General features: G+C 44.5%; 1 protein-coding gene and 2 non-coding genes across 3 annotated transcripts in view; 1 reads left to right on the top strand and 2 right to left on the bottom strand.

Moving 5' to 3' along the window:
• Positions 1-25,316, bottom strand: part of LOC126092867 (facilitated trehalose transporter Tret1-like) — a 58,714-nt gene that overhangs the window by 24,580 nt on the left and 8,818 nt on the right. Inside the window, exon 3 of the mRNA XM_049908598.1 lies at positions 20,077-20,356. Coding sequence (XP_049764555.1) covers positions 20,077-20,356 — 280 coding nt within the window. The remainder of the gene's footprint in view (positions 1-20,076; positions 20,357-25,316) is intronic.
• Trnat-ugu (transfer RNA threonine (anticodon UGU)) lies at positions 13,511-13,585 on the bottom strand. Its single transcript has one exon. It is a non-coding gene; the product is annotated as a tRNA-Thr (tRNA).
• Positions 15,135-15,209, top strand: Trnat-ugu (transfer RNA threonine (anticodon UGU)). Its single transcript has one exon. It is a non-coding gene; the product is annotated as a tRNA-Thr (tRNA).

Genomic DNA, 25,316 nt, shown 5'->3' with positions numbered 1-25,316 from the left:
AAAAGCCAACCAGGTGCCTGTAGAGACAATGGTGAAAAGCATACAAGAGTGATAGATCTTATTGCTTTGTTACGAACTTAGGCAGAAGTGAGTGGAACAAGGAGCGGGGGAACGAAGATCATCACTAGGGCATCTGCTACAAGAGAATCCACCCGCATTTAGTGAAAGCCCAACAGTACGCTGCATACGTTTCTAGCCTCCGAGTGACCTGGCATATAACTTGAGATAGTGTGTGATCATCATCGCATGTTGAAATTAAACCACGGTTGCCATCAACATTTTTATAGGCTCCACCTCGTACCACGGCCATATTGCAACAGTGGGGAACTCCAGAATATTAATCACATCTTCTTCGGGTGCTGCCAGCCGGTGTGGCCGAGCGGCTCTAGGCGCTTCAGTCCGGAACGGCGCGACTGCTACGGTCGCAGGTTCGAATCCTGCCTCCGACATGGATGTGTATGATGTCCTTAGGTGAGTTAGGTTAAGTTCTAGGGGACTAATGACCTCAGATGTTAAGTCCCATACTGCTCAGAGCCATTTGAACCATCTTCGGGTGCTCTCGATACAGACGGGAATCCACACGCGTCGTGTACTTCCTTCTTGTGTGTTAATCCTCTTTTTTACGTATAATTTAGACATTATTAAATTATTAATGGAATTTGTTTAAAAAATTGGAATTAGATTGTAACTTAAGCTTGAGTTTGTATCGTTTCTCTCTCCCTCTCTCTCTGTCTCTCTCTCACTCTCTCTCTCTCTCTCTCTCTCTCTCTGTGTGTGTATGTGTGTGTGTGTGTGCGTAGGTCGGAAGCAGATTACTATAAACTTCGCTGACATCTCAAGTTGCCATGCGTCGTTTACCATTTACGCCAAACCACGGACACCAGTTCAAACGTAGAGTGGATACGGAGTTAAATGGGACGCTGAGGGGGGTTCTGTAGTACTCGTATTCAGTGACGCCTCCTCCTGTTCGTGACCATACATCGACGTCATTCTGTTGGAAGACGACTTGATGAAATGTCACGGGAAGCAATGATTCTCGAGAAACATACCTGTCCAGTTCCTAGAATCATGAACTGCGGAGTTATCGGATATGACAACATAACTGATTTGGTAACTGCTGAAGGGAGGATGTTGACTCACCAGTATGTGGGAAGAATAGTGAATCATATTGTCTTACCTCTTATGTACAGGTTACCAAATTGTAAATTCCTGCAGGATAAGGCAAGACCGCGGACTGGTGTTCACGACATAGACGCTTTGAGGAATGTACGAGTGGCTTTACTGCCCCTTGACTTGTCAGCCATAGAGAATGTCTGGGATATCGAAGAGTGTATTCGTAGGGGGGGAGGGGAGAGGAGGGGTGCAATTCATACTGATGCTGATGATGGAAGTTAATTGTCAATGTATGAAAGTTTAATGTTTTTTATGTGATGAATATCTCTACAAAATTTGATAAATATCGAACAGATGCTTTACACCTGACCACCTGTGTGTAGCCTGTGGTATAATAGTTATTACTCAGAGCGATTCAGTGACGATTTTAGAAATTTTCAGGGATGATGGAGAATGGTAAATGTATCAGTTAGAGGTAAAAGACCTTGGTTCGGAAACGACCGGGTCGAATGTATAAGCGAGTCGTTCTAACACCTCTGTCAGTGGAATAAATAGACCGGACTGTTGTTGCTAAGATTGTAGGACAATCAACTTTCAGTGGTAGTAGTATGGACCAAAACAAGACAAAATGTATAGTAAGCTTGGGCTTCAAATTACAAACCTACAGAGCTGTAAGCAATTTTGCATTTTCGTTACTGCAAAACACATCTCTTCTATTAAATTAGTTCCCATAGTTCATAAGACGTACATTTTAGAGCCCTTATTTGCTGGACATTTTTTCCCAGTTTTGATCCATACCACCTCCTCTAAAAACATGGAAACCAAGGGGCTCGCAGTAAAGGAGAAACGTTTTACAATATCGAAAATGAACAATTCTTAATATCTCTTAAGGTATGCATTTTAGAGCCGATGTTTACTAGACATTTTTTCTTGTTTTGGTCCATACTACCACCTCCAAAAGTTGCCTACTCTTCAATGTCAGCAACAACAATACCGGTACGTGTATTCCACGGCCAGAGGTAGCAGAACGATTTTCGCTTATTTGGATACGGTCGTTTCCGGACCAGGGTCCCTTATCCCGAATTGATGCCCTCACCCTCCTCCATCATACCCGAAAGTTTGTAACAAACGTCGCGTAATCATCCTGTATTCACGCCCAATGTGAGTAAGTACTCAGACATAAGAGTGAGTTTACATTTATCTGAAATTATTCCGTACAGTATTGATACATGTACAATTCTGGAGATGATCGACAACACGCAGGATACAAATGGTTCTAAAGTACTTTTATGAGCCCTGCACTTCTTAACTCATGCAGAGTAGGCTTAAAGAATTGACGTGCGGTCACCGCTCATGAAGAATAATGTTGTTTGTTTCCTAACAGCAGTCTAACTCTACTCGTTTGTGCAGGTCTCACTGAACTGTTGTTTCTCCTAATCATTCGATTGAAAAAGATAAGGGTGAAATAAAAGACAGACTTCACTCGGCGTAGAACAGCCCTACGTCAAGCGAAGGAAGATCATCGTTCAATATGTATCGATAGGTTTTCACACTTGCAGCGTTTCTGCTGGTAGAGTGAAATTTTTAGCTAGATAATTGATAATCATAACACAAATGGAGCCTCAACTAAAATCTACAACGCGACTCTTGCCATGCTCATCGATATTGGGATGGCCTGTTATTAATGAGACCTATTATTGCGGAGACTTTTGGAATTTGCAAAATGCACTCGCTCATTACCGGTTGTAAGACGGCATCTGTGCTTCAGACACACCGAAGTTATTTCACATTCTGAGCAGGTGATAAATTACATAAACGCGACATTTGATTGCCTGCCCCTTGCACGTTCACCACGAAGTGAGTCCAGCAGTGATAAAGAAGTACACGTTTGGGAGATTTGCGTTCTCCATTGATTTTCTAGATCCTTTAAGGCAAGTGCCGTGACGGTTTCGTTGGGAATATATATCCTTCCCCATTATTATCTAATCAGAGCTTGTGCTCTGTTTCTTATGACTTTGTAGTGTACAAGACATTAAGCAGCAATCTTCCTTATTTCTTAACGAGCCTTCGTTTTTTCTCAAGTTTTTTTGGATTGTATTAATAATAATGAGATGTGGAACATGATATATGCTTTCGAACACTCTAAACGGATTCGCCTAATCTGGAGCCATTTTATCGACGTTTGTCTTTCTTCTATCGGAAACGTTGATATGTTCTTACTTTGATGTAGGACAAAGCTAGATCATTTCAGTGACAAGAAATATGTTTACTCATCCAGTTTATCTCATTGTGTACCTTATGTGATTCACTGATAACCAAAGTGTAGTAATCTTGTAGAATTAGGAATTTCTGTTTGGTGATGATTGAAAAGCGATCTCAGAGGCTCATATTATGAGTTCCATGACGCTATACTTTATTAAGTAGAGACATTTTCTTGTTGTCGCCGCTTCTTCGATGTTTCTCCAGAGAATTTTGTAAAGTAATATTCCTGCAAAATACTGTGGAAAGTTTATTTCGTTCACTGTTGTTGATAACTGTATGGAATCAGACTCAAGCATTTACGTTTATATCATACTTGGACAAATGTGGCAGTCTGAAACTTTATCTGATTTTGCTCGAAAATTGTTACTTTATCTTTGATTGCAAAACAATCCATCAGTCAAAGAAAGTGACATGTTTTTCGGAACGGAACTTGTCCAAGTTCTAAGCTGAAATATTTATGTGTTATAAGTTAATTACATTGATAAGCCAAAACATTATGACCACTGCCCATCGCGACGTTGGATGCCGCCTCGTAGCGTTGCGGGCACGTGACGCGGTAACAAAAGTATGTCAGCGGAGCGGACAGGGACGGCGAAGATATGGATGTAGATGGGGAAATTCATTGAGACTTTCACAAAGAGACTGTGAACGAGTATCTCGAAAACGGTGAAGGTGGTCGAATGTTTAAGCGCTCCTGTCATGAGCAACTACGGAAACAGATAAAAGAACAGTAAACTGTAACTAGGCACTAAATGGTTGGACGTCCACGACTCTTCACAGAACCTGGGGTTTGGAGGCTTGCCTGCACTGTAAAGCAGGATAGATGATGATCTGTGGCATGTCTGCCGAAAGAACATAGTTCTGGTGCACACGCAAGTGTTTCGGAGCACATCGTTCAAAAAAATGGCTCTGAGCACTATGGGACTCAACTGGTGTGGTCATCAGTCCCCTAGAACTTAGAACTACTTAAACCTAACTAACCTAAGGACATCATACACATCCATGCCCGAGGCAGGATTCGAACCTGCGACCGTAGCAGTCGCGCGGCTCCGGACTGGAGCGCCTAGAACCGCACGACCACCGCGGCCGGCGGAGCACATCGTCCATCGTACATTGTTGAACAACGAGCTCCGCAGCAGACCACCCCTACGTGTTCACATGTTGACCCAACGACATCGTCAATTACGATTGCAGTGTCACGGGACCTCTGGGTTCGACGTGATCAGTGGAAATGTGTCGGTTCTTGGGGTGAGCCACGTTTTTGCTGCAAAGGTCGATGGTCGTCCCCATAAACGCTGTCATCGGGCCGAACGGCGGTTCGAAATGTGTATTGTACCAAGGACGCAGGCTGGTGTGAGCCGTATTATGCTATGGGAGACACTCTCCTGCAGCAGCTTGGGACTTGTGGCACTAATCGAAGACACGCTGACAGCTGCGAATCACCTTTATCCTTTCATCCTTGAAGTCTTCCCTGACGGCGATGTCGTCTTTCAGCAGTATAATTGAAGACATGCGCGGAAAAACGGGATGACCCTCAAATGTAAAATCTTAGAGATAAGTGTTACCATCTGTTTCTGGGTACGGGACTACCAAAATTGACGTTAGTCTCACCATTAAATATCACTTAGGGTTGAGACCATGTCAATTTTGATAGTTCCCGTACCCAATTGAAGACATGCGCGGAAAAACGGGATGACCCTCAAATGTAAAATCTTAGAGATAAGTGTTACCATCTGTTTCTGGGTACGGGACTACCAAAATTCACGTTGGTCTCACCATTAAATATCACTTAGGGTTGAGACCATGTCAATTTTGATAGTTCCCGTACCCAAACATAGATAGCAACAATCATCTCTAAACTTTTGCATTTGAGGTTGAGCCCATTTTTCCACGCATGTTTTCAGTTGTCCATTTCTAGCAGCCGGACCGTGCTACAGTGATTTGAGGAGAATTATAGTGAACCAACGTTGATGTCTCGGCGACCAATTTCGTTTTATGTAGATTCAACGAAACCCTTACGCGTCGCTATCGGACCCCATCACCGCGTACACAGATCAGCGGCCTGTTATTTACGCGTATTACATGACCTGTGCGTAGACATCTAATGCCACATGCCTCCACAAACTTATCAACAAATCGTCGGATCCCTGATACGCTGAATCAGTGATGTATTTCGTTTGGAAAGGACGGACAAACAAGTTATTAAGCAGATGGTCATAATGTTTTGTCTCATCATTGTTTATATAAGATATTTGAAGTCATAACAAAGACTCATAATTTTGCTCTTTCTGCGTATAGTGCAAGACAAGTATATTTTCGAGGAATAGATAAGGTGATTTGGTGAGAATGGCACGACGTCTCTTGTGCTGTAAGTTATGTCGTTCTTCCTCGGCGAACAAGCTTATCTGTTGGGTGACTGCTTAGATATCTCCACTTCACAGCGCCTCGCAGTGCTGCCACAGATCTGACATTAATTACACAGCCAGACATTAACCGCTTGCGTCTGGCATGATGCAACTTTACGAGAACAGGCACGTTCTTGCCAAGTGCGTTGCTGTAATAATCAACAGTATTGTTAAGGGATCTGTTTTCTGTCCTACTCGAGTAGGCAGAACACAGTTTATAATCATTTGTACAGGGGGTGACTGAAAGAACGGTGAATAAACAGCAGGTGGTTCCTATGGTCGACGATGGCGGAGTTCACGAAGTCAACGGCTGGACAGAAGCAGAGTCCAGAGCGTGACGGAAGTCGTGTTGAACGAGCACGAAAAGTCCACGGATCAATCACTCTATTATCAATTGCGATCTTCATTGTGGTTGAGTAATCACGTGACAGAAAAATCATTTTGAAAGATACACTTTTTTATTTTCCCCAGTTACAACATCGTTAAAATGAAATAAAATGAAACGATTTATAGGAAACAATTTAATATATTGTGACAGAGAAGCGGACGCCATGTATGGAGTTTTACTCCAGACAACCGCGAAATTTGTGGAGGAGGGCTTATGCTTGTAGACAGATCAATAACATTTGCGAAGCTTAATTAGCAATACAGACAATGGTCATTTAAGGGCGGCATAAGATAGCGCATAAATCTCGTAAAACTGTGAGGAGGACAGGATAGTCACTGCCTATTTATACAATATTACGAGTACATAACAGGAGTGAATGAACCGTTGTAAAGTAATCTGAAGGAAGTAGACAGAATTGCATCCAAAGATATCAAAAGTTTGCTGGCAAATAACGAAGGTCAGCATCGAGCTTATAGGATATTAATACAGAATTATCATATGAGTTAAAACTTCACTCTGAAAAAATGCCCTCTCATACGTTTCAGACAACAGAATATGCCAGAATAACTGAAGATGGCTGAAGGACTATCACTACACGCAAAGAATGCAAAAGATTTCTAAAGAAACTTGAAACGAGTCAAGTATTCGCACTAAATTGTTTCATAAGCGCACAAGCTCGCTTCTCGTCAGTATTCTGTTTCATTTCGAACAGGCTGCACAGCGTAGCTCGCTGCTGCATTTATTCTGTGTGTAGCCACGTGAGGCATGACTCAAGGAGCTCAAGGACTTTGGTCTGTGAGAGCCAATCAGATGCAAGATCTGCCAGATGAGGCACTACTCTGGGCTAAAGTTTTGGACTCGTACGGACGTTGCTCTCCCATATGATCATGCTGCAGATCAGAAATCAATGCACTGAGATGACCAAACACATGGGGTACCTCCTAACATAATGTCGGACCTACTGCCTGGCATAGTGCAGCAACCTATGTCGCATGGACTCCATATTTCGTTGGAAATCCCCTGTAGAAGTACTGAGCCATGTTGCCTCTATAGCCGTCCATAGTTAAGGAAGGGTTGCCGGCGCGGGATTTTGTGCACGAACTGACCTCTCATTATGTCCCATAAATATTCAATGGGATTCATGTCGGGCGATCTGGGTGGTCAAATCATTCACTCGAACTGTCCACAATATTCTTCAAAGAAATGGCGAACAATCGTGGCCCAGTGACTGGGCCCATTGCCATCCACAAAATTCCATCGTTGTCTAAGAACATGAAGTCCATGAATGGCTGAAAATGGTCTCCAAGTAGCGAACATAACCGTTTCCAGTCAATGATAGGTTCATTTCGGGCCCGAGGGCTCAGTGCATTCCATGTAAACACAACCATCACCACTATGGAGACACCCCCAGCCTGCACAGTACCCTGTTGGCAACTTGGGTTCATGGCGTCGTGGGGTCTGCTCCAGACTCGAATCCTACCATTGCTAACTGAAATCGGGACTCATCTTGATGTGTTGGCAGAAGAGCCAACACCGTATAGCTAGAGGAGGCCGAAATGCACGCGTTAAAGCTCACGCAGGCTGGCGTGAGGTCTGGAAAATGACAAGGAAATATAGTAGCCAAAAATAGTACATAGCTTCTGGAATACTTAACTTTAATCCATAATTGGTGTACATCGCTCTTTACGGTACAGGTTTTACAATCTCAATATTAACTGGTAATGGCGCCTTGCTAGGTCGTAGCAAATGACGTAGCCGAAGGCTATGATAACTATCGTCTCGGCAAATGAGAGCGTATTTGTCAGTGTAGCTTCGCTAGCAAAGTCGGCTGTACAACTGGGGCGAGTGCTAGGAAGTCTCTCTAGACCTGCCGTGTGGCGGCGCTCGGTCTGCGATCACTGACAGTGGCGACACGCGGGTCCGTCGTATACTAGCGGACCGCGGCCGATTTAAAAGCTACCACCTAGCAAGTGTGGTGTCTGGCGGTGACACCACACCTCTGACCAGGCCACGGTTTCCCAGTCGTGTAACGCCAACCGATATGGTCACCAGCCAAGGAGAGGCGCCGCAGGCGATGTCATGCTGTTAGCAAAGGCACTCGCGTCGATCTTCTGCTGGCATAGCCCATTTACACCCTAATTGATGCGGTCGTCCTACTTTCTACATTGCTTTCTGCGGTTATTTCGCGTGGTGTTGCTTATCTGTTAGCACTGACAGCTCTACACAAACGCCGCTGCTCTGTGTCATTGAATGGAGGCCACTGCATTGTCCATGGTAAGAGGTAATAACTCACATTTGGTATTGTCGGCGCACTTTCCACACTGTGGATCTCGGAATATTGGATTCCCTAAAGATTTACGAAATGGAATTTCCCACGCGTCTAGCTCCAACTACCATCCCGCATTAAAAGTCTGTTAATTCCTGTCTGACGTCCCTAATAACTTCGGAAAGCCTTTCACATGAATCACCTGTGCAGAAATGACAGATCCGCCAGTGCACTGCCGTTTTGTACCTTGTGTGCGCGATATTACGCCCATCTGTATATGTGCCTATCGTTATGCCATGACTTGTCACCTTAGTGTATATGTTATTCGTGTAAAGGTATCTTCCACGTGTGGTTCACTTACGTTTCTTGCACGATGTATTATTTCCGAGTCTTGTTTCTTGCAGAGTAACTTGTCCCGCATAGTGATTATTTAAATTGTTCATATGGTTCAAATGGCTCTGAGCACTATGGGACTTAACATCTGAGGTCATCAGTCCCCTAGAACTTAGAACTACTTAAACCTAACTAACCTAAGGTCATCACACGCATCCATGCCCGAGGCAGGATTCGCACCTGCGGCCCTAGCGGTCGCGTGGTTACAGACTGGAGCGCCTAAAACCGCTCGGCCACTGCGGCCGGCATTTAAATTGTAATGGAACACTTTATTCCTTTGTGTTAGGTTCGGAAACGTGGATCCACGATGATAAAGATATCCAGTTGTGCTTCATATATCAATGATACTTGGGGAAAATAGTCGCTCTGTCACATTATTCTTTGTAAGCAGTTGATAAGGTTTTCCTTCACTTATGTAAATAAGTTATGCATTTAATGGCCTTTATGTAACATTTGAAACGGTTTGCAGTCGTCCAGTTAGGGTTGCCTGTCATGTCCCTAAAGTATTTGAACACTAGGTCGTCTTTACAAAAGTAATAGCATACATCTATTCAGTACATTAAAACTGGCTTTCGTGTGAGTATGAAACCATGTGGCTTTGCTTGTGCCTTATTCACGACCAGTTCTGGCTTTTACACTACTCTTTATCTTATTTAAGGGCTCTCTTGCCACAAGTACTGCTCGCGTTTTGCAGTATCACGATCTGCGCTCCACAGTAATTAGGCTATCTGATCGAAGGTATGGAGACACCCGGAAATGACCAGTAGGTGACACGAGAGGCGAACCTCTCAGTATAAGAGGAGAGCACAGCATTGCATGGACTGTGGGAAAACCAGGAAAGAACAGAATCGAAGCATTTGAGATGTGCTGCTACAGACGAATGTTGAAAATTAGATGCATTGGTAAGGTAAAGTGTGAGGAGGTTCTCCGGAGAATCAGCGAGAAAAGGAATACATGGAAAAGCCTGACAAGAAGGGACAGGATGATAGGACATATGTTAAGACATCACGGAATAACTTCCATGCTGCTAGGGGGAGTTGTTGAGGGTAACAACTGTAGAGAAAAACAACGATTGGAATAAATCGCGCAGATAATTGAGGACGTAGGTTGGGAGTGCTACGCAGATGAAGAGGTTGGCACAGGAGAGGAATTCATGGCGGATTGTGTCAAACCAGTCCGAAGATTGATGACTCAAAAAAGAAAAAAAAGAAGAAAAGGAGCTCAGTGATTCCGAACGTGGACTAATCACTGGATGTCACCCGAGTAAGAGATCCGTCAGGGACATTTTAACTTTGCTAAGGCTGCCCAAGTCGATTATTATGATTGTGATGTGGGAACATGGATGAACAGCCACCCCTAAATCATGATCAGGCAGACACCATATACTGATGGACATGGACCGTCGAGCATTGTAGAGGGTGGATGCAAAAATTCGAATGAAATCAGCGGAAGGAATCACTCATGATGGTCAAAGTGCTACCGGCCGTCCAGTTAGCCTGATGAAAGTGTGTAAGAAGCTGAAAAGAATTCATTACATCGGTCGAGCACTTCTCATAAGCGACGTATTTCTGTAGTCGGTGTAAAGGGACGCTTGAGGTGATGTAAGTAACGATGCTAGTGGATAACGGACGACTGGAAACGAGTGAGTTGGAGTGCTGAATTGCGTAATACCCTGTGGAGATCCGACGGAACGATTTGGGTTTGGTGAATGCCTCGAGAATGTTACCTGCGATCATGTGTACTGCCACCATCGAAGCACGGAGGACGTGGTTTTACGGTGTGGCGGCATTTTCCATGGTTAGAGAGTGGCCCCCCTATTCCGCTTCAGAAAACGATAAATGTGGAAGGGTGTTGACACATTTTATTGCATCGGGTACTGCTTACAGTAGAGGAAAATTTTGGGAATGATGATTGTTTGTATCAGCTTGATAATACGTCTTGCCATAAAGCAGCACCTGGGAGGCAACGGGTAGCGGACAACAACATTCTTGAGTTGGAAACACCTGCCTACAGATCCGACACAAACCCACTGGAACACGTCTAGGATGAGTTAGAATGTCTACTTCGCTCCAGGCCCCAGCCTCCAACATCACTAGGTTTTGGGGACCGATGATGAAAAACTTTTCCACCTTGAAGTTTTAAAAGTGGGGGCTGGACTTATTTCCGGTTTACAAGACCGGTGCTTTTTTAAACTACTGAAACTAATGTTTATATTCTCTGTTTTTACTTCTTTTTAGTTTATTTTGCTGGTATTTACGTTTTTTCTTCAAAATGTAAACATTTGTTGGTTTCGGCTCTTGAGGAAGAATAGGCTACCGTTCATCCACAGAGATTTAGACACCTGACTGAAAGCTCCCCCAACAGAGTTCAAGTCGTCATAAAGGAGAGAGCGTATATTAATGTTCACTACTAGGTGTCCGGGTATTTTTCATCTGATAGTGTATTAGTGTTTTAGTCCATCTCTGAATGCAGTTTCGCCGGCACCTAGAAGTCAGATCAGTCTTCTAAATAATTTGTCGATAATTTTTAGAATTTAAAACTACATTTTTTTCCTACACTTAGATTCAAATCCTAAAAACTGCAGAGACATATGCTCTGCTCGAGTCTTCATTTATAAGATGAAACTCATTACACGGAGCATTCAGTAGCCTTGTAAACTTTTATGTTAAGTGTGTCTTTCAGTAACATATTTATGAAAACTGCGACGCGCTTGCGAAAATGTAACCGTTTATGGCTAAGTCGCTTCGAGTCAGATAGCACTGTTGCTGTGTTTTGCCCGAACAATGGCGTTAAATCAGTTCAAAAGTTGTTGTTTCATAATTTCTGCTGGGTATTTAGGTAAAGTTATGAGAAAACGGTCAGATACATAGGCCCATAGTTCATTAGATCCTTTGTGCAAAATACTTGTCCCAGTTCTTAATAGTACAGCAAAAATAATGTTAGTTATTTACCCAAGCAAGAACAAACGATGTTTTGAAAAGAATTTTTCATCATTATACTCTATTGATTTTTCGTCGTTATTTCGAAAATCAAATACGATTTAAGGAAAATAACATGTCTTTAGTTTATATGCATACGCCCCCATGGTACTCAATTTCTACAGCGTTCCAGATTTATAAAGAAAGAACAGATAATCAGCTCAGGAGAATGGGTGAATTAAGTTATTCATTGATACAGAAACCATGTCATTTTCTGACGACGTAGTATAGCTTTGTAAAAGAGTAGAGATTACGCCTCAAATAAGAATTCATGGACTTGAGGAAAACAAATTTTAAATGCAATTTGAAAATATTGGTTCATAAACTATAACTCCGTCTCTAGAGCGCTCTTTGTAGAACGAACGCTAAACATTTCTTTCCATTCATAGGACCGAGCGAGGTGGCGCAGTGGCTAGCACACTGGACTCACATTCGGGAGGACGACGGTTCAATCCCTCCTCCGGCCATCCTGATTTAGGTTTTCCGTGATTTCCCTAAATCGCTCCAGGCAAATTCCAGGGTGGTTTCTTTGAAAGGGCGCTGCCGACTTCCTACCCCAACCTTCCCTAATCCGATGAGACTGACGACCTCGCTGTCTGGTCTGACCCCCCCCCCTCCCAAACAACCTTACCTAATCCATTCATAGGGAAACTATATGAATATGATGAAACATGTAAAGACATTGCTTCCTTGGTGAAACAGATAATTATGAGTGAGCTGTGGAAAAAAGAAAATGTGACAAATATGTAAAAAATGGTTTCCTTGGGTGAGATATATGATTATGGGAAGACCGTGGAAAAAAGAGTTTTAAAATTCTACAGAAACGCAAGGACATCTACCAGAATACCTAGCGAACATGAAACGGCGCATTGTTAGCATGAAAGATTTAGAATGATCGAACTCCATAATAAATATATGCCATAGTTTGACATTAGAGTATGTCTCAAAGATAGTGACGCACGCGATGAAGCAGTGGATAGAATAGAATTGTAGGCAGTGGCGCACAGTTGTTAAACTGTACAAGTTATGGAGCACGGGTTGACAGCCGCCTTGTCCGCACGGACATAACGAAAAACGCACAGTGATGGACACGACGCTGAATCACCGCAACAGGTGGAGAACTGCACGAGTTGACGTTACGACATCTGCTGGAAGCTTGACTGGTGGGATGTATGTTTTTGCTTTAGACGAGCTCCACCTCAAGTTGCTCCGCAGCACGTCTGTTAACACTCTAGCACCCTGTTCATGATGTGGAAGGCTGTATTGTTGAGTGGCATGACATGAAAACGCAATTTTCGTTGAAAAAAGAAAAAAAAACTTTTTCGTCGTCAGCGGAGATCACGCTACTGGAGTTTTCTTTATAAGGAGACGGCATTCGAGAACATGCGATCCTGATTGAATGTTGTTCATTTGCTCAGCTACATACGTAGTGCCGTGACTTTACCGAGCACACATTTTCGCTGCTGTGCAAAATAATTTAGCAAAGTTTAAAAACCGTTAAGTTTGTCACGATTGTATATTTTTAAAGACAGAATTTATAATGTAAACTTTAACTATATATGACGGTAGTACCTGTTCCCGAAAGAACAGTTACCGTGGATGACCATGCAGCTTTGCTAGAAATGAAATGAAATGATAATTAAATGGACACCCTAGCTGCAAGCAGGCGTTGATATACTTCATTGGGGACATGTTGAAAAATGTGTGCCCCGACCGGGACTCGAACCCGGGATCTCCTGCTTACATGGCAGACGCTCTATCCATCTGAGCCACCGCGGGCACAGAGGATAGTGCGTCTGCAGGGACTTATCCCTTGCACGCTCCCCGTGAGATCCATATTCCCAACATCTCCACACCACTACATTCGTAGTGCGCCTTATAGATGTTTGCCCATCATACTCATTACTCGTGGCAGATTAATCTACCAAGTCCCGTACGAGTTCGGGCATAGCGTGTGCGTTCGCACAAGAAGGTCAATGGCCGGGAAGCCATATTTTTAACTATATATGACGGTAGTACCTGTTCCCGAAAGAACAGTTACCGTGGATGACCATGCAGCTTTGCTAGAAATGAAATGATAATTAAATGGACACCCTAGCTGCAAGCAGGCGTTTATATACTTCATTGGGGACATGTTGAAAATGTGTGCCCCGACCAGGTACCACCGTCATATATACAGGGCTATTACAAATGATTAAAGCGATTTCATAAATTCACTGTAGCTCCATTCATTGACGTATGGTCACGACACACTACAGATAAGTAGAAAAACTCGTAAAGTTTTGTTCGGCTGAAGCCGCACTTCAGGTTTCTGCCGCCAGACCGCTCGAGAGCGCAGTGAGACAAAATGGCGACAGGAGCCGAGAAAGCGTATGTCGTGCTTGAAATGCACTCACATCAGTCAGTCATAACAGTGCAACGACACTTCAGGACGAAGTTCAACAAAGATCCACCAACTGCTAACTCCATTCGGCGATGGTATGCGCAGTTTAAAGGTTCTGGATGCCTCTGTAAGGGGAAATCAACGGGTCGGCCTGCCGTGAGCGAAGAAACGGTTGAACGCGTGCGGGCAAGTTTCACGCGTAACCCGCGGAAAATTGGCTCATGCCACAACTGGAGACCGACAGCGCCGACTTCATCTTTCAACAGGATGGTGCTCCACCGCACTTCCATCATGATGTTCGGCATTTCTTAAACAGGAGATTGGAAAACCGTTGGATCGGTCGTGGTGGAGATCATGATCAGCAATTCATGTCATGGCCAACCACGCTCTCCCGACTTAACCCCATGCGATTTCTTTCTGTGGGGTTATGTGAAAGATTCAGTGTTTAAACCTCCTCTACCAAGAAACGTGCCAGAACTGCGAGCTCGCATCAACGATGCTTTCGAACTCATTGATGGGGACATGCTGCGCCGAGTGTGGGAGGAACTTGATAATCGGCTTGATGTCTGCCGAATCACTAAAGGGGCACATAGCGGACATTTGTGAATGCCTAAAAAAACTTTTTGAGTTTTTGTACGTGTGTGCAAAGCATTTTGAAAATATCTCAAATAATAAAGTTATTGTAGAGCGCTGAAATCGCTTCAATCATTTGTAATAACCCTGTAGTTAAAAATATGGCTTCCCGGCCATTGACCTTCTTGTGCGAACGCACACGCTATGCCCGAACTCGTACGAGACTTGGTAGATTAATCTGCCACGAGTGATGAGTATGATGGGCAAACATCTACAAGGCGCACTACGAATGTAGTGGTGTGGACATGTTGGGAATGTGGATCTCACGAGGAGCGTGCAAGGGATAAGTCCCTGCAGACGCACTATCCTCTGTGCCCGCGGTGGCTCAGATGGATAGAGCGTCTGCCATGTAAGCAGGAGATCCCGGGTTCGAGTCCCGGTCGGGGCACACATTTTCAACATGTCCCCAATGAAGTATATCCACGCCTGCTTGCAGCTAGGGTGTCCATTTAATTATCATTTCAAATGTAAACTTTCTTTGAATATACAAGAGAAATGGTTAAGAGCGGTTTTGTCATCTCTCGCGACGATTGAAGTACCAATAAAGGGGAAAAATTGTGTCGTCTGGCTCGCAAATCGCTCAGAAAGTGTCAAACGTTCCTTTCGTCTGTCGGAGAGTCTGTGGCGTCGCGCAGAGTCTCACATTCGCGGCCGCGATCTGGATTCGCCCTCTCTTACCGATAGGACGCACTCGAGACAAACTACGCGACGTATTGCTGAGTAGATTTACTCGGAAACGTTTACTGGCAGACCCGAATAAGCTCTCTACTCTGCTAATCTATAAAGTCACTTCGACCCTCGAGACAAGGTTAAACTTCACAACTCCAAAATCAGTTCCTGTGGATATCAAACAAAGATTCCAAGATGCAACAAATGTAGCGGAAAAGGCTTACCGCTAAAAGCTCATACGCCACCTCTAACTGGCGCCTAACAACCCCAGTCGATATTTTCCACACAACAAAGCAGCAGTATAGTTCCAAGTCAACAGGGAAAGAGCCACACCAAGACGTCACTCTCAAACGCGTAATGAAACAAGTGCGTTTTATATGTTAGCAATTAGCCCTAACCGAATCCGCGACCTTTACTCAACACCACCTCCGTCTAGCTCTGCTCTGACGCCTCTTTTTACCGAACAAGTCCACGCTCACTGACCCGTAAAACTCGTCTAGAAAAACAGGAAAATGTAATTCGATGCCCACGCACTTTCGAATGCTTTCTAGGATTTTCGTGCAAAAAGAGAACCTCGTTGGTCACGAAGGATCACTAACTCTTGAGTTCCGAAATTATAACCGCTTCAGAACACAACTTTCTATCCAGAGAGCCCACGACAGCCAGCACAAGCTCAACTGAGTTGAGGGCCGAATCGCTGATTTCGCCAGCTCCACACCACCCCGAGAAATTATTTAACATATAAAGTGATCGTTTCTAGAACTTAAAGGATTATCAGGCAGGAACTGTTCAGTATTTCTGATGTTGGCCAGATACTTTCCATCTTGAGACATCGGAAAGAATCATCCAAACCCAAACGTTATCTACCTATTTCAGTCCTATGTTATCTTTATAAGATATTTGAAAGGCTACTATTTAACCGTTTAACCTCTGTGATTGATATTATATTAACACATGATCACGCAGGCTTCATACCTCAAAGCAATTGCACAGCAGTAGTAGTGTACTTAATCCAGTACATAAGGGACGGATGTGAAAAAGGTGGCATCTTCGGTTTTGTTTTTGTTGATCTTTCATCAGCTAATGTTCCAGAAGGTGTACAGTATGTCACACTTTATGGAAGTAATTGGCACTTTATTGCGCAGTTGTAAGTTCTTTCTTGAGCTTCAGGGGAGGCGAAGGCATGTGGGGAAACCAAAAGAATGGCTTGCCTCAATGAAGTGCTTTATCCCCTGTAGTCTTCAATGTGTGCACGAATGAGAAACCAAGGCCTAATACGTAAAAAAGCTTCATATACGCGAACGATCTTCCTTTAGTAACCCAAGCAAAGAAGTTTCAAGATTCCGTAGGAGTTCTTACAACAACACTGAGAACTTCCACTGAGTTTTATGGTAAGAACCAACTGAAGCCTTCCGCAGAAAATGAAGGTCTGTACGTTCCATCTCCGAAAGCGACAGGCAAATATAAAACTGAAAAGTAAATGGCAGGGCAACGAGTTGGAACACTGTTTTACGTCTAAACACCTTGGAGTCGCTTTTACACACCGCAAACACTGCCTCAAGAGCAAGCTGAAAGTGTCAGCCCGAAATAACGCCATTCGGAAACTCACATGCAGTAACTGGAGAGTCCAACCACATGTCATTTGAATCTCAGCCATGGCATTCTTGTTTCTCTGCACGATAATATTTGTGCCCTGAACCGTACAGCTCTGCCCACACAAAGCAAGTGGGCGTCACACTAAATGAAACTGAACGATTACCAACTGGATCCCTGAACCCCCCACCTAGAGAAAGGTTTACCACTTGGCAGGCACCTGTTATATGTCGTAAAGTAGCAGCAGACATTGTACATTAAAGAACTGAATCATTTATACCCTCTCCATGGCCATCACTCACCAGGATTTGGGCTGAAATCCTAACGAAGTTTCTTAGTTCAACGTCAGCACTAACTCTGTCTCCACATTCTGTCAGACAACAACGACGGACAGCTGGTGTGATCTACTTTAGGAACCTGCTGAGCGTCTACCGCCTGGAGGTACTTCAGATTGGTCCAAGCAGAGATCACTGAACAGGTTAAGATCAGGAGCTGGTAAATCCAGGTACAACCTTGTGAAATGGGGACTTTCCAAAGGACCAACACAATGTGAATGGAGAGGAGATAATGGGTCACCCGCACAACTGTCCAGATTGCTCTGAGTCATGCAGTAATGAAGAGTTGGTGAAGGCTGAAGGCGGGGCAGTATTTGTCGCCCAGTTCTGGGCTAAGATCATGTAGTTCATTATGTAAACTAAGTAAAATGTAAATTATTTAAATCAAGTTTTTGTAATATCCCTTAATATAGTAGAGTCAGGTGAACTAGAGCTTTGTACGGCTTCTGACTCGAGTAAATTAATTTAACATATAGGTCTTTCGGCTAGTCAGATAAAGCATAAGAATGAAGGCATTCTGGCTGGACGTTTCCTGCTGCCATTTCCTGCTCTTTCTTAAGGCGTTTCTGTAACGGCTGTCTTCTCACAGGAGTTTAAGAACTTCATCTCCAACAATGTTAAAACACCGGGAATCATGAGAAAATTATCCACCCTCACGATCAGTGAAACCTGCTAGTCAAGGAAGGCAGGATTCGGTAACGATTGTGGACAGGGCCGTAATTAGTTACTATTGGTTCCCTTTTGCAATTACACACATTTATTTTAAAACGGTAATTCCAGACAGCAATAAATCAAGATATCACACGTTATTAATGAAGAAATAAACAACTGTGTAATTAATAATGCTTTCAGTGCGTTACAATTTACCAAATGAGCATAAAATACAGTCACAGCAAACAATGTTTTAGAAACAAGCCAATGTGACCTCAATTAGAATTTTAAGGCAAGTAGCCACAGTCACGGCTGAAGGCCTTTAACGCCAAGAACGGCAATTATTAAAAATTTAACACTGTAAAACAGCAATGCAATAGCAAAGGTTAATTTAAAAAGACAGGCAACTAAGCACCAAACAGGTGAGACAAAATGATGATAACTCGGTAGCACAACCATTTAAACTTGCTGTAACGCCAAGAATGGGAATTATATTAAAATCTAAAAAAAACATACAGTAAAACAACAAATACAATGGCAAAGGTTAATTTAAAAGGACAAGAAACTGATCACCAAACAGGTGAGACAAAATGATGGTAAACTTCGTAGCACAATAATTTAAACCTGCTATAACGCCAAGAATGGAAATTATATAAAAAATTTAGAAACGTACAATAAAACAGCAAATGCAATAATAAAACACAAGGGCTAGTCACAGACAGTGCACCAGGAATCGACCTCTGAGTAGGTCCGGCAAAAATCACTTTCGCGAGCGATGAGACAGGCAGCCAAGAGTCGAATTCACTTCACAAGATTGTACCTCAGACTAGTTGCAGTCTAACGAATGACTAATGAGAATCTTGTTGAGGCTACCTGACGTCCAATAAACAAAATGCACTACGCCCACAGAATACTGTGCTTAGAGTGTCCTGAACGAGAAAGGAATCACTGCCACCAGAGTAGAAGAATCGTCAACCAACCCACAATCAAGAAAGCTGTCAAAACTACACGCCTCACCGGACAGCAGCGGCAAGGCGAGGAAACGTACACTGTCGTTTCATACACTAACCCCCAGGGCAGGTAACTGGGGCGTTAGCGGCCACGAAGGAGGAAAAATACCACGGGTTGAACTTAACAAGTAGTAACAAACTGAACTCAATAAATAGTGATTAGAAGTCCAGGAAAGCTAATCAGATCCGCCTTCCCCAAGCACTCCACTCGCTGCTCTTCGCCTCGGCAACACTACGAACAGCAACACGAATCCAAGTCACTGGAGAACCGCAAGATCTCGCAATGGTGGAGGTTTCTCAACTTGAATCCAAATGCACTTAAAGCTTGCAGGATCCGGTTTACGACGAGGTCGTGCACCCTCGTGACCACAGGCCTTCGATCCGGCAGTCCATGCGTGCCACCAGAGGTCCTGGCGTGTTCTCGCACTGTGCGGACCTGGCTCCTCCTGAGTCCCCAACCGAACTGCCACTAACACGTCCCGAAAGAAGAACCACGTCGCCCCAGAGATAGGGCCACAGTTACTACATATCCGCCGCTGCTGCCACTATCGGACAGGCAATGCTTGACAAACCAAGTGGCGCCAGTCAACACGAGAAGCAGACAAACAACCACAACCATGTCAGCTAAACGATACGGTGTGGCCTCCAACAGAGGACAGAAACCTACAAACAGCACCAACGCGAGCTGCAGTACGGCTCAATCAGCCTAGTTGGCTCTGAGCACCACTCATTTAGGATTAGGGAAAGTCCAGTCCATTAACTTCAGGTGGAAGAATGCCCCCTTCCTCCTGCAAGCAGGAACTAGTCAATGCGTCTGCTTTACCTAACAGGGACGGCACACATGGGTGGTCAGGAGATGATATGTTATAGATGGCTAGACATTTCTCCGCTGATCTATCTCAAAAGCAAAAGAATTAGTTACGGCCGTGATCACGGAGATCCACACATCAAGAAACATAGCTGTCCAGCATGAAGATATACAAGATGATTTACGTACCTTCTTGGCTTCTTCGTACTTCCGAGCACTTGTTAACCAGTACGGAGTTTCTGGCATGAAGAAGTAGGTGACGACGTAGAGTGCCACTGGGAGGAGACAGACGTAGAGGACGACGTCGTAAGTGAGGTATGCGCCAACGATGTAAGCGAAGAGGACGCCCGAGTTGCCGGCGAGCGCCAGGAAGCTGCCCAGCGCGCCGCGCACGTCGTCACTGGCGATTTCGCTCACATAGATAGAGGGCAGCACCAGCGTCCCGGCCGCGTTCACCCCGGCCAGCACCCTGAGACAAAGGACGCTCGTCACGTAGTGCCAGTGGCCATTCTGGTCTACTTTTCAGCTGTCGATCGTCGATAGGAATGTTGTGGATGTTGGAAAACTGCATCCCTTTTTTCTAACCCCACACCTTGGACATCATTGGTGAGACTTGGCGTGGTCCGTATCAGTACGTCCAATGGGTTAAGATGATCTTTGTTTGGTGAGTAAGATGATTGTGGCGCCGCGGTCGGAACCGGTGGCAGACTCATGAGGTCAAGGTCATAGCTCGAACGGTCTCAGGCAGATGAGGCAAGGAAACGAGCGGTAGGGGCCAGTAGTCACATGGCCGTGTATGACTCTGTGACGGAGAGCGAGTATAGGGAAGTGTTTGCTCGTCTGCGTAGAGAGAGAGAGGGAGAGAGGGAGAGAGGGAGAGAGGGAGAGAGAGAGAGAGAGAGAGAGAGAGAAGTTGTTAGTGTCTTAGTGAGGAGTGCGGGGTTCACAGGCTTAGTGAAGACAATTGTAAGCTGACCGGTGTGGCCGAGCGGTTCTAGGTGCTTCAGTCTGGAACCGTGCGACAGCTACGGTCGCAGGTTCGAATCCTGCCTCGGGCATGGATGTGTGTGATGTCCTTAGGTTAGTTAGGTTTAAGTAGTTCTAAGTTCTAGGGGACTGATGACCTCAGATGTTAAGTTCCATAGTGCTTAGAGCCATTTGAACCATTTGTAAACAATTGGTTCCGCATTCCTGGAGAAGGCTTCAAGATACCAAGGGGGTTCTGTTCTGCAAATCAGACGCAATAATTTCGAGTGTGGCGCCTTGGGATGGGCTGTTGGTGTTCCTTGGATGGGGACGTGGCTGTGTATCGAACCCCAACCCGATTTTGCTGAAGGTTGAGAAAGCTTGGAAATCCTCCCTAAATTTGGTGGACGCAGTGCAGAGTTATTTTTTTAGTTTGACGAGCACTTACTTTTTACTGGTTAGGTGAGAAGTAGTGAACTTGGTCTGCAAATGTGAAACGGTTGCTCTTCACCATCCTGGTTTTCAGTATTTAGTAATTTTGCGGTTTATGTTGGCATTGGCGAAATTTAAAGGTCACACTCAGGTCGTTTAACGCAGCGTACAAAGTTTTGTGTGTGTTTTCTTAAAGGTATAATTATTTTGATAATTGTCATAGGGCCCGTGAGGTGAATTGGTGTTTAGTAGATATTCTAACACTGTGTGGTAGGAACTGGTTGTCACTGGCAAGTTTGGATACTGGTATACTGTTCGCTGTTAAGGTGTGCCAAAGGGTTATTGTTGAAACCCAGGTTCCTTTGGTACTGACAGTTGTGTTTCCAGGATTGTGCCCACAGTTAAGCGGCATGTTAAACTATAGTGCCGTTACGGCAATTTTAAATGATAATAATTAATCTTGTGGTCCCTTCAGGGGTGCTAATTAATAGTAAATTTATTGTGGAATTAGGATTAAAATTTTAAAACCAAGGTGGGGATTATTTAGTGGATATGTTCATTGAATATTCAGTGATTAAGGAGTTTACACGTGTTGCAGGAAACCTTACCGTATTTTGTGAGTTTGCTGTTCAGTTGATGGTATGTGGAGGCCATGGTCACGCATGGGTGTAGCTAGTTGAGGGTTGTGTTAAATCACGATATCACTGGTCGGTATATTATTGTATTACCACATGCGTTTCTGAGAGATTATAAGGATCTTGAGAACATTATTCCATTTAAATCAGCATAAGAAATTTTGTGAGAATTCAGCTGCATTTAAGTATGTTTAAGGAATTTCTTATTAAGAATTTTATTCCAATTAAACCACTTATTTTGTTTGAATTGGTAGTTGTTTTTACTGAATCATTGTTGGAAGGAGCTTATCAGAAAATTGCCAAATGCTATTACACGGCCTGGGTGTTTAATGTCCAATAAATATTTAATTGAATGTAGTTACATATCAGTTATTTCCAGCATCTTTCCTAATTCATAAGCCTAACTCTGCCTATCACAGTCTTGCATTTTGTTTTTTGTGTTTTAAATATTTTTTCTTTAAGTATGATTTCACCGTTACGATTGATTAACGGCCGAGTATCCAATACCATGTAATAGTTTCCAGGAGACGTAGATCAAAGCTGATAAAATAGTAGTTTATTTTATGTACTGTACGTCTGTCTGTTAAACTGGTAGTAATTTGGTTGTACTTCACAATATGTCATTCCAGAAACCTCCATATAACCCTTGCAAGACTACACGCCTAATTAGGAACGCTGGGAACAATGACAATTTAGTTCAGAGGCCAGGAAACCGGATCAGGTACAGTTTTTTGGCACACTGCTGAACGTTAAAGCTGTAACATCGTAAAGCGGTATTTATTGGCAAATGATCAGATTTTCTGTGCAGCCACACAAAATAGGAAAGAATAACGCCATTTACATTCCATTTATACACTCAAGAGCCAAAGAAACTGGTACACCTGCCTAGTATTGTGTAGGACCGCCGCGAGCACGCAGAAGTGCCGCAGCGCGCCGTGGCGTGGACTCGACAAACGTCTGAAGCAGTGCTGGAGGGAACTGACACCATGAATCCTGCAGGGCTGTCCACAAATCCGTAAGAGTACGAGGGGGTGGAGAGCTCTTCTGAACAACACGTTGCAAGGCATTCCAGATAAGCTCAATATTGTTCATGTCTGGAGAGTCTGGTGGTCAGCGGAAGCGTTTAAATTCAGAAAAGTGTTCCTGTAGCCAGTCTGTAGCCGTTCTGGACGTGTGGAGTGACGCATTGTCCTGTTGGAATTTCCCAAGTCCGTCGGAATGCACAATGTACATGAATGGATGCAGGTGATCAGCCAGGATACTTACGCACGTGTCACATGCCAGAGTCGTATCTAGACGTATTCGGGGTCCCTTATCACTCCAACTACACACGCCCCACACCGTTAAAGAGCCTCCACCAGCTTGAACAGTCCCCTGCTGGCATGCAGGGTCCATGAATTCATGAGGTTGTCTCCATACCCGTTCACGGCCATCTTGTCGATACAATTTGAAACGAGGCTCGTCCGACCAGGCAAAATGTTTCCACTCATCAAAAGTCCAATGTCGGTGTTGACAGGCCCAGACGAGGCGTAAAGCTTTGTGTCATCAAGGGTATACGAGACAACACAACACCCAGTTCTTGAGCGGAGAAAATCTCCGACCCAGCCGGGAATCGAACCCGGGCCCGTAGGACGGCATTCTGTCACGCTGACCATTCAGCTATCGGGGCCGACAATAAGTAGGTGTAGATTGACGAAGGCATGTTTAGTCTTCTCAGTGTGTTTCGACTGGCTCTTTGGGAGCTGGGATCCATACATCCGGCCGCTTTGTATATCGAGGCGTACGTGACATAAACCAGTAACTAGCCTGTAAGTTTCATTTGACCTCGCGTTTGCCTGTTTGGCGTGAACTGTTCTGGACCACACTGGGCAAGCGTATTCTGCTGTGGAGAAGCCTGTCCGCGTTGTGGTTCTCAGAAACTTCGCTGATTCCTCAACAAACCTTATTGCCCTAATATATAAAAACTAAACACCGTTAGAACAGGCACTGGAAGGCCCAACGGTACCTACCAACCGCCGTGTCACCCTCAGCCCACAGGCGTCACTCGATGTGGATATGGAGGGGCATGTGGTCAGCACACCCCTCTCCCGGCCGTATGTCAATTTAAGAGAGCGGAGCCGCTACTTCTCAATCAAGCAGCTACTCAGTTTGCCTCTCAAGGGCTGAGTGCACCCCGCTTGCCAACAGCACTCGGCAGACCAGATGGTCACTCATCCAAGTGCTAGGCCAGCCTGACAGCGCTTAACTTCAGTGATCTGACCGGCCGAATATGTAAGATGTGCCCAAATGAAAAAAAGACTACAGTCATATATACGGAAATTTTAATTAAATTATGATTACAGTTCATGTGAAACAGTACAACTACACGTAACAGTCATGGACGTTGATACATCAATCCCAGCGTGTAGGAAGGGAGTAGATAACTTCAGTGTAGAAACTCCTAGGTCGCGAAGGATTCGGTTCAAAAACAGCTCTGACCACTATGGGAAACATCTGAGGTCATCAGTCCCCTAGAACTTAGAACTGCTCAAACCTAACTAACCTAAGGATATCACACACATCCATGCCCCAGGCAGGATTCGAACCTGCGACCGTAGCGGTATCGCGGTTCCAGACTGAAAGGCCTAGAACCGCTCGGCCACAGCGGCTGGCGAAGGATCCAATATTCCATGGAGTCCTGCACCTCTGAACTTTCAGATACTGTTTTAAGTGGCCAAACATATGCGTGTCACAAGGAGATATATCCGGACTGTAGAGGGCATGCTACAATACCACCATCGACATTTCTGAAGCGCTGAAGGGTCTTCTTGGCCACACATCGCACCTCATAACCTTGACAGCCGGAATGTTGTGCATCGTGCAGGACACTGACCTCCGTACTCCTCTTTCATCTTGAGATGAATTTGTGAAGCATGCACCTTTCTGCACAAAGAAATTGGATAACCACTCTGCATGCTACCTGGGAGGGATCCATCATGCAATGAACACACAACACTGCTGTGTCGTCCGGACAAGACACAGCCAGGGTAAAAGCATCACAGGCGCAAAGTTGCGAGCTGGTGGCAGTGCCATAGCGACTCGCCACTTGCGCGAGTTCCACCAGCGCCACGGGCTGCGCTGAGGATGAAGATATCGATTTCGCCTCGGCCAATTGCCGGCCTAGTACAATCCGCGAATGACTGGACGACAACCTTTTGTAACTGCGATCGGGACGGTCGCGGGGTAGCAATGATGGGAAAGCGCGGCGGGACCCGTGGAGAGGCGCGCGAAGAACAACACAACGGGATAGGACGGACACGACCAGCGAAGGACAGAACGAATACAACAAGATCGAACAACGGAGTCACAAGGAAACAAACATGTCTACTCATACGCAGAACAAGGAAGTAAACTGTC

This window comes from Schistocerca cancellata, chromosome 7, assembly GCF_023864275.1.
Source record: "Schistocerca cancellata isolate TAMUIC-IGC-003103 chromosome 7, iqSchCanc2.1, whole genome shotgun sequence".
Taxonomy (NCBI): Eukaryota; Metazoa; Arthropoda; class Insecta; order Orthoptera; family Acrididae; genus Schistocerca; species Schistocerca cancellata.
The sequence above is the reverse complement of the archived record's forward strand: the minus strand, read 5'-3'. Positions and strand labels throughout refer to the sequence as shown.